Source organism: Salvelinus fontinalis, chromosome 7 (genome assembly GCF_029448725.1).
Source record: "Salvelinus fontinalis isolate EN_2023a chromosome 7, ASM2944872v1, whole genome shotgun sequence".
NCBI lineage: Eukaryota > Metazoa > Chordata > Actinopteri > Salmoniformes > Salmonidae > Salvelinus > Salvelinus fontinalis.
The window spans coordinates 23959874-23969718 of record NC_074671.1 but is presented as its reverse complement, the minus strand read 5'-3'; the positions used below and the strand labels follow the sequence as shown (position 1 = coordinate 23969718).

General features: G+C 41.9%; 1 protein-coding gene across 8 annotated transcripts in view; it reads right to left on the bottom strand.

The window, feature by feature from the left end:
• Positions 1 to 247: 247 nt before the first annotated feature.
• Positions 248 to 9845, bottom strand: part of slc12a7b (solute carrier family 12 member 7b) — an 80746-nt gene continuing 71148 nt past the window's right edge. For 4 of the 8 annotated variants that reach the window (XM_055928789.1, XM_055928782.1, XM_055928784.1 and 1 more), the window contains 5 exons: positions 9363 to 9476; positions 7728 to 7900; positions 7139 to 7153; positions 5686 to 5819; positions 248 to 4030 (listed from right to left, as the gene is read on the bottom strand). In XM_055928789.1, coding sequence (XP_055784764.1) covers positions 3939 to 4030; positions 5686 to 5819; positions 7139 to 7153; positions 7728 to 7900; positions 9363 to 9476 — 528 coding nt within the window. In that variant the 3' untranslated portion in view covers positions 248 to 3938. The remainder of the gene's footprint in view (positions 4031 to 5685; positions 5820 to 7138; positions 7154 to 7727; positions 7901 to 9362; positions 9477 to 9845) is intronic. The other 4 variants (XM_055928787.1, XM_055928790.1, XM_055928783.1 and 1 more) reach the window with 3 other exon arrangements.

Below are 9845 nucleotides of genomic sequence, written 5' to 3'. Positions count from 1 at the left end.
CTGTCATTATGAGGTATTGTGTGTATATTGCTGAGAAAAAATACTATATTTAATACATTTTAGAATAAGGCTGTAACTTAACAAAATGTGGAAAAAGTCAAGGGGTCTGAATATTTCCAGAATGCACTATGTCCATTCTACACAATATACTTATCTCAACACACTACTTGGATTAGGAGATATTACAATGTTAAAATAAATACTTCAATACAGTGAAAAACATAACAAATGACAGGAGTTTGTACAGTTCAGACATATTTCAGCACTTTTATTTATTCATTACTCAGAGGCACAGATATAATTTAAAGGGCTACCCTTCGCTACGCATGCGCCCAAAAGTAACTCCTACTAGAGTACAATGTGAGGTGTGCACACACACACACACACACACACACACACACACACACACACACACACACACACACACACACGCTGGTTCTCCCTCAGAATGGAGGCTCACTCCCCAATCGCTTCATATAAAAGATTGTAACTATGTACAGAGAAAAGAGAAAGCGATTCGACAGGTTGCTTCTCCTTCGATGAAGCCTCCATGGCCACCATGAGGTAGATTACATTCTCTCGTCACTTTAACCAGGTAAATGAAACATATACCGCTTGCATACTGTCACCCAGAAGTCTTAGTTTTGTGTTCTCTAAAAAGGTTTGAAGTCATCTCTTTTGCTGCTATTCAGCTCAAGTAAGCAAGCTGCGCTGTTTTTAGTTCAACTTTATTTCTTACACTATTAACAATGTGACGTTTCATATCACAGACTCAAAGATTGTATCTTTGGTGGCTAAAAACCTAAAATAAAAATACATTTTCAATTAACTTAAAATCAGTAACATAACCTATTCTCCAACTGGCTCCTCAAAAATCCTTTCCGTGAAATCTCTGCCAAAGTCTGTGTTTCCAATGTGTTTGAGAAACACACAAACAAAACAGATCTGCAAACAACTTGGAATATATATACCCCCCCCCCCCCCATCCATCCCACACCTCCATAAAATCGAAATACTCCAGTCCTGAAAAGTAACACTTAAAGAGTATCAGAAAATCAAGTATAACATAACTGTTAAGTGCAAACAGACACTATGACTACAAGTTACACAGGTGTATGTCGGAAAAACAAAACAAAAACACACCGGAAACATAAAAACATTATCTGATGGTCGACGCTAGGTTGTTTTCATGACATACTGTAGAAAAATACAATGTTCTGGTTATAAAATACTGCACAGCTACGAAAAGGGTTCAAAATAAACTGTGGATGTAAATACAGACGAGTTTGATGAGTGATTCCTTCCTTTCTTTGCCCCAATAGTTTCTTATACCTGGCGACTTCCAGTTGCCTATAAAACTGGGCTTCACATGCCCTAGAAATCACAGATGCCATTCCTTCCACTGTTGATATGTAGCCTAAAAGGAACTCATTTTTTAACCACAAACTCTGTTGCTCATCAAAATGGTCTGTTAGGTAAGAATTTGAGTTCAAATGTGTTGACCTCTGTGCGTCTCCAAATCAAAAGCATTAACTGGTTATAATAACGTATATTGTATTTACAATTTGAAGGTGATCTTGCTTTTTCCCCTGCCCTACAAGCACGGGCGACAGTTGGCGCGTGTACTGTGGCTGACATTGACAAGCATATACTTTCAGTCTTAGTCTTTTTGGCACGTTTCTTCCTATACAAAGTCAAAATTATTCATCATGGTCAGTTGAAAACATGAAACCTAGAGAATATGCACGTACAATTAAAAACACAAATAACATAAGAACAAATCCTGACATTGAACAGTATGATCAACTGATACCTACGGACCACACCTATGTGATTGACCTATGAGACCGCATGGTTTCAGAAGCTCTACTCACCTACCCACTCTGCATGGTGCTCATCAGAGAGAGAAAACATTGCTGGTTCGGAGCACAACATGGGACATAGCTATTTCATAATGAGACTTTTCTATTCCAGTACAGCATCTTGGTTTGGTGTCCTGTGATAGACGTGATACTCACAAATCACAACCATTTGAATGTGGTGCCATCACTGTATTACAACATCCCAGCCTAAATACTTCTATGATCAGAGCCAAACAATGCAATCTACCGTATCAGTGCAGTACTGTACATCGAAGACTGTGCTAAACGCTGACTGCCGATGTCTCTAACGACACCGTGCTGAAAATGAGCCTACAGTAGCTGAACAGTCAACAGTGGCTAGGCCATCAGAGGATGACTCCAACAAGCTCATTTCCTTCTGTTTTAACTGTCAAGCAACACAATGACTGATTTGAGGGTCACAGAGAAGTTGACAAATTCTTTAGTTGATGATTAATTCAGATTCAGTGTTAGTGTCAAACCATCTCATGATTTTCCTATATGTTGATGTATATATCGAATGGGCTCTGGTAGGTGAATACCTTGATGACCCCAGTTGTCCTAGATTTGTGAAGCTGTGGAACAGTATGTGAATTGAAAGCAGCACTCCTGTACCTGAAAATAGGCTCTTTACAAAAAACTACTTTCATGCCCTGCTCCCTTGCATACAATTTCCAATAATCACAACATAAATAAATATGCTTTATGCTGTGTATTGGGTGTAACACAGTTAACATGGGCTAAATACTAGGATATATACTATGGCTATTTCTTAAAGCAATGGCTGAAGTCGGGGGGGGTTTGACCAACGTTACAGAGCCAATAAAACAGGGTCAATTAAGGAGACCCCACCAGGCAAGGTGGACCACCTTCTGTGTCTCAGGCCTGTCTGCAATTCACCATATCAACAGCATCTATTGCACATTAAAATCCTTGGCCTATCCTTGCCAAAGCTCCCCACCCCATACACAGACCTCTTTCAGATGTCGTGCTGCACTCAACAACAAGACAACAATTAGCAACAAGCAAAATAAACAATAAATCCCTTTCACAGATTAAATACATGAATAAACCTAGTTCCCCCTAGTCCTAGTATGGATTAACAAGGTGGGTCCGCTTCTGAGTTAGACCCCCTAACTTCCTCAATTAGAATTGAGGTTGACCGAACTCCGCTGTGAGTAGCTCCAGGGGTATACGAGGATACCAGTAGGACAGAACACCTCCAAATATGACCCCACCTTTAATAACCAAGGGACAATGGAGCTTAGGAAAGCCATAGCAACATCCTGATCTGTGGAACAGAATTAAAATAAAAGTATGCTTTTTTTGGACTTGCTGCCTCCCGTTCTAACAGAGCTCCGCTGTGGGCTAGGATACTGGAAAGTGTCACAGAAGCATATTATTCGAGACAACTACGTTCCTACCGAGTTTGTAGATAATAGGTGAGAGCAGGAACCGTATTTACCTCTTTCAGGATTCAAAGCAGATTTGGTTCTGAGTTCAGGGAGATCTTAAAGGCAGCACATTTACTTTGTGCATCCTCAATCTGAATCTTACATGAAAGATGAGCACAAAACCAAAACCAAAATGAGGGCAAAGATGGACAAACTAGAGAGACTATGGCTGTGTACGAAATGATATAGGGCCAACGGGTCAAAAGTAGTCCACTATATAGGGAATAGGATGCCATTTCAGACACAGCCTATGTCCATATTAACCCTGTGGTCCTCTGCTGATTATGATACACAATTACCATGAACAGACATGAAAACTGAACATAGAGAGGGAGTGAAGGGGGAAAAAGGAAGAACATCCATACAATAAACATTAACACGTGTCAGATTAAATGTTAGTGTCAGAATGCTCTATCCTCCAGTCGGTCGACGTGATAGATAGGCCCCAGGACACATGTGCTCTTTCCACTAATCAGGCTGATGCTATGACATCACACTGCCCTGATTGGTCATCCCTTCTGAGGCTAAAAAGCCCTCTGTCCAGTAACATGGCCCCCCCTCTGACAATCCCCCAGTAACCCCAAGGTTTTGTGGCCGCAAGCGTTTAAGAGTAGATAGTGATGACCTCGCGTCCGCCCCCACGGACCAGGAGGACCCGGTTCAGACCCTCCAGCAGAACCTCCAGGAACTCCATGTCTGAGACACCAAGGGTCAAAGAGGAAACAAGTCACATCACATGACAGGGGTTTATGCAGGTCACGTGACAAGGGAAGTACATTAGCTATAAAGCTATTAGTTATAGTACGTTTTAAAGCTACACTACATGACTAAAAGTATGTGGACTCCTGCTCGTTGAACATCTCATTACAAAATCATGGGCATTAATATGGAGTTGGTCCCCCCTTTGCTGCTACAACAGCCTGCACTCTTCTGGGAAGGCTTTCCACTAGATGTTGGAACATTGCTGCGGGGACTTGCTTCGGTAGTGAGTGTTGCAACCGAGGACAGATTACTTTTACGTGCTCCGCGCACTCGGCAGTTCTGTGAGCTTGTGTGGCCTACCATAACAGCACTTACAATTGACCGGGGCAGCTCTAGCAGGCCAGAAATTTGACGGACTGACTTGTTGGAAAGGTGGCATCCTATGCCACGTTGAATGTCTGTCAGCCAATGTTCCCTCTAAGTGAGAAGCACAAGATTGAATTTCACTCAACTTTCGAGAGCAATGGTCACCAACCACTCGATCTCCAAGGCATTCCTAGTCGATTGCCAAACATTTCGGTAAAAAACCCAACGATAAAGCTTTGTGTTCCTATTGTTTTGATATGGTGTCATATAGCCTACCTCAAATTTTGAAATATATTTTGAATTGTCCTGAACAACAATTCACTGGCAGAGCAATTCAAGCAAAGCCAGTATGCGGCGATAATATATTTGGCCTATAGCTTACTGCACAAACCTCATTGCTACAGGGCTGTTTTTAATTGGTTAATGTTTTTTAAGTCATGTTAAAAAATAAATCTGAACAGTAGATCTCGGCTTGCATTTTGACTCAAAGTGATCTTCTTGATTCAGAAAAGGTTGGTGACCACTGTTCTATAGTTTCCCTTTACTGTGGCAATTGTGATCGAATCAACGCAATATCAGTCACTTTCAATGCAACATAACGAAACAAAACGAACTATGCAAGAGATTTTGTTGTAGGCAGAACGCATCGGAGTAGGATTCTATTGCATTGACAGGCACTACTCAACCCGTACTCTACACAGACCTGTGTGGCATAAACAATCAGAGCTCCTGTAGGCCTATATGCAAATAGACCATTGCCATATATGGATCTGTGCCATTCACTTTGAACTGGACTGTGTTTACAGCATGAGCGATTGTGAGTAGATGCACTTGTTTTGAGATCAAAGCGAGAGCTGCATGTCGCCACATGCACATTTTGTTCTTATCCTTTGCTAGTTAGTAAGTTATTAGCCCAGTTATAGATTATTTGTAGTTGCACAGAATTATCACACATTCAAGTTTGCACTCAGCAGACCTGAAATTTGCTCAGTGCAGATTTCTTTTTTGAGAGAACACTGCTGTCAGCAACGGGTGTGGCTGAAATAGCCAAATCCACTCATTTGAAGGGGTGTCCACATACTTTTGTATATATAGTGTACAATCAACAACTTAACTATTAACTAAACAACCTTTGTAAAGAGATCATCCTCGACCTTGTCAGATCGCTGATGACGATACCTTTCAAGTTAACTTGGGGTAAACGTATTCAACTAAGCAATGTACAATTCAAAAGACACGCATAGTACAATTTGAATAAACAGCCGTTTGGCTGTAAAGGATACAGTTCTCGTCGCCCCCTCTGTTTTTGGGCGGTCCCGGCATGTTGAGCAGGACCAGGTGGGCTCCCTGTGACTTGTTGACCACCACCTCGTTCAGCTTGACCGCAGTGTGCATCCGGCGCACGTTGGACTGGTTCCTATACCACACAAGGATGACAGTGAAGAAGGGCAGGCTGAACCCAACACAACCCTGACCCTCTAACTTCTGTCCCTGACTTCTCCAATAATATTAAATGGACTGAATTTACATAACACTTTTTCAGAAGCTCAAAGCTCTTTACATTGAATCCTAACTAGAAACATGGAAACTAATCTGTCACTCTTCTCACGTAACACTCATTAGTCTAAACATTCATTAATGATTGACAAAACACTTCCTGATCATGTTTTTTTTAAATGAATAATTACAGCGCTATTGTCAGATTGGCAGCCTTTAGCACACAGATGAGAACATGAAGCAGGCCAGCTGGTGGTTATGACAGTGAAGCCTTGGGAGTTATTATGTCACTCTGAATGAAGGCTCAGGATGGGCAGTCAAAGCAGCATCACACTTCAAACAGCAGCAGTGGCAGTAGGGTGGTAGAGAGGATAAACTATTGTAGACCTGGTATACTGACAAATACAAATGGGCAAGCCTGTGGGTATGAAATCTTCCATTGTATAACAAAGCAATAAAGGCCTGAGGAGGTGTGCCTGGATACAGCCTTTAGCAGTGATATATTGGCCATATACCACAAACCCCTGAGGTGCCTTATTGCTATTATAAACTGGTTACCAACATAAAAAGAACAGTAAACAAGTAGTTTTGCATCATACCTGTGGTATATTGTCTGATATCCCACGGCTTTTAGCCAATTAGCATCCAGGAGTCAAACTACCTGGTTCCTAGCACTGCGTTGTATACACAGTATTCCAATATTCAATTGACCAGTTCAATGTGATATTGGGTGTAATATTGAAAGCCCTAGTTGAGTTAGAGTGCACAGCAACACCAAAAATGCAGAGCATGATATGCAAATGGTTTGAAGCAGAAATCGCCACATCACAAATACAATGAGGCACTTCCAAACAAAACATACGCTTTCCACCCAGTTGAGATTTAAGGACAATATCATGTTGATTGCAATGACCAATTGAAATGGATTTTGGACCACTGATATTCTTAATTCTTTGGCTCTATTCCTATACAGAACAGATGCATGGGAAATAAAGCAATGTTGTTTACACGGCTAAGGTCTGTATGGAAAGCGCAATTTTGATTGCACATGCTACATAACATGACATGTGTACCACAGGTACACACACACAAACAAACACACTTGCATGCACACACACAGACACACACATAGTCCCAGTGGCTGGGAGGTCAACAATATGGAGGAGACAGAAAAGGACTACTGTACACAGACATTCACACACAGCCTACGGCACTATGGCAAAGAGAAATGTGACTTACAGACTCTCCCACTCTCTAGAAGGAGGAAAACGAGACAAAACAACAGAAACCGACTTAGATGTTTTATAGAAACCCCTTGCATGTCTACTGTTGCACATGCCAACCACCCCACAGTTAAACACTTCCCTCAGTTTAAAGGGATGGTCAAAGTCAGATGTTTTCATTACTCAAAAGTAGTCAAGAAGCGCGAAAACATCAGACAAACTTTGATTTGGAAGTGAACTATCCCTTTAAAAACGGTCTTGATAGTATCCAAATCATATTTGGGCTTGTTACAATTTTGGGCTATGTAATGTACTAGTGGTTATATCTGCCTTTTTGAGTTGGTGGGTTCTGACACACAAAGACATGATGATCATTAGTTCAGACAATGCATTTGGTCTGCGTGGTGGGGCATGCACTGGATGTGTCCACACACACAGTCACACAGGTCAACATGGAACATGCCAACGCAGCCTGAACACACACCATGCAGGACATGTAACCATTTCAAACCGGCAGGCTCCGGGGCACCTGCAGTGTGAGCAACTGTCCACTTGGCTCTGGAAGGTTTAAGGATAAGAGGGTCCATAAGTAGCACCTGACTTACGGTTTCATGTTGAAGATGTCGCGCACGCCCATGTTGGCCTCGGCGCGGTTGCGGTTGCGCTCGGTGAGGAACTTATCCTTGGTCCAGGTCATGTGGACCCGGTCAGGGCCAGCGTCGGCCTTGTCGTTAAGCGCGGCGTGAGACGCCGTGTTTCTGTCATGGATCAGCTGGGCCTGAAGGAGAGGGAGATGATGAGAGAGCGAGAGAGAACAAAAGAGAGAGACTACAGGCTAGAAACCATAGAGTTGCACAAACCAGGTAGGTTATTATAGTTGTGTTTTTAATCAGTGTTTTTATTTCTATTCATTTTTTTTTCATTTTTGGGTAAATTCTGTTTAGATTTACTCATTTTTACTTAGGTTAAGTAAAAATATATATATTTATTTTTTTATATGATTTAGTATTAGTTTTAGAGACAGAAAGCATGCATGGGACGCTAGGGGCCATTGGTGTTACTTGTGTTTTTTAGGATGTCACTTCTTGCAAATGAGGGGCAGTAATACTTAAGGTGATGGGTCAGGTCATTAGTTAGGTTTAAATTAGAAAGTAAATCTCAATGTGACTTGGATTTTAAAATAATAGCACAGACTGGTGCAAAAAGTATGGTGGAAGAAAACTCTCTCGCCCATGTTTACACCAATCCAATGCTTTTTAGTAGGACATGTAAACATAATCAAGTTAGCTACCTAGCCATTTTTTTCCCTTATAGCTGGTGATAGTTAGTGATAGCTAGTGATAGCTAGTGATAGTGAGGCACAAGCTAGGCCTATTAGAAACATCACCATCTCCCGGCCACATTTACCATCCAGATTCAGTAGCTTGGAAACCCTCAAAAAGCATGAAAACCCTATTGAACACCACATTAGATTTTTGCCTAAAGTTGAAAATAAATAAATTAATGAACATAATTCCTGTTTTTTATTTTATTTAGTTAGTTTTGGAGTCAAAGATAATAGTTTCAGTATAGTTGTAGTTTTTCCGAACAGATTTTTTATGATTTTATTTCAGTTTACTAAATCGTTTTTTCCTAATTAGTTTTAGTTACTATAATAACCTTGCCTGGTAGCAAGAACAACACCACCAAGACAATCAACAAACATAGTAAAAACATTTATGACTGACTAACGCAATCAAATCAAAATCCATGACGTGCAAAACAACACCAGTGTTCTCTAAACAGGCCAATATCCCATTAATGAGGAGTGAGGTACAAAGTACTGTCTGGAGCTACAACACAGTGAGATGGAGTAATGGTGACGTCCACCGAGAACTAACCAGGTGGAGAGGGATGAGGGGAGGAAGGAGAGATGAACAAAAAGGAGGATTACACCACAGTGCACGCATGCGGAATGAGGTGAGTCCATGGCGTCCATTATGCCACTACGGTGAGTAACCTGCACAGTTACACAGCCACGGTCACCATCTACCATAGAGGGTCTATCCGGGGATGACTTTAACTGGACAGTTTGATTGGGCTTTAACTTACTTTAGGTCCCTGACTGTTAGCAGCTGTGGATGTGGCTGTGTAAGTGTGGTCTCTGGGGGTTGGTGACTGGGGTGTAATGGTAGTCTCAGTGGGGGTGAGAGGCTGCAGTCACAGGGGAATTGGGGGTACAGATGGTGGGTGTTGGCTACCTCGTCCTCCTGTGTGTCCTCCAGCTCTCGACTGGGGCCAGATTCTGAGCCCGTGGCTCCGGTTTGGTTATTCCTCCTGATGGAGCTACGTGACGAGTCAGTGATACTCTGAATCTGAGGGCCGTGTTGCCCCGTACCGCATACGCAGCCAGACAGGAGAGGGGGCCAAAGGTCATACAACGAACACTAGGCCAAGGTGGGCTAGGATAGCCCTGATACACACAAACCAATAACATACAGGGGTGGCAAGTAGAGTGCTGGGCTAGTATCCGAAAGGTTGCTGGTTCGAAATCCCTGAGCCGACTAGTTGAAAAATGTTTTAACCCTGATTTCTCATGTAAGTCGCTCTAGATAAGTGTCTGCTGTTTAAAACAATACAGTGCCTTCAGCAAGTATTCATACCCCTTGACTTATTCCACAGTTTGTTGTGTTACAGCCTGAATTCAAAATGGATTAAATTGATTTGCTTTCTCATCCATCTAC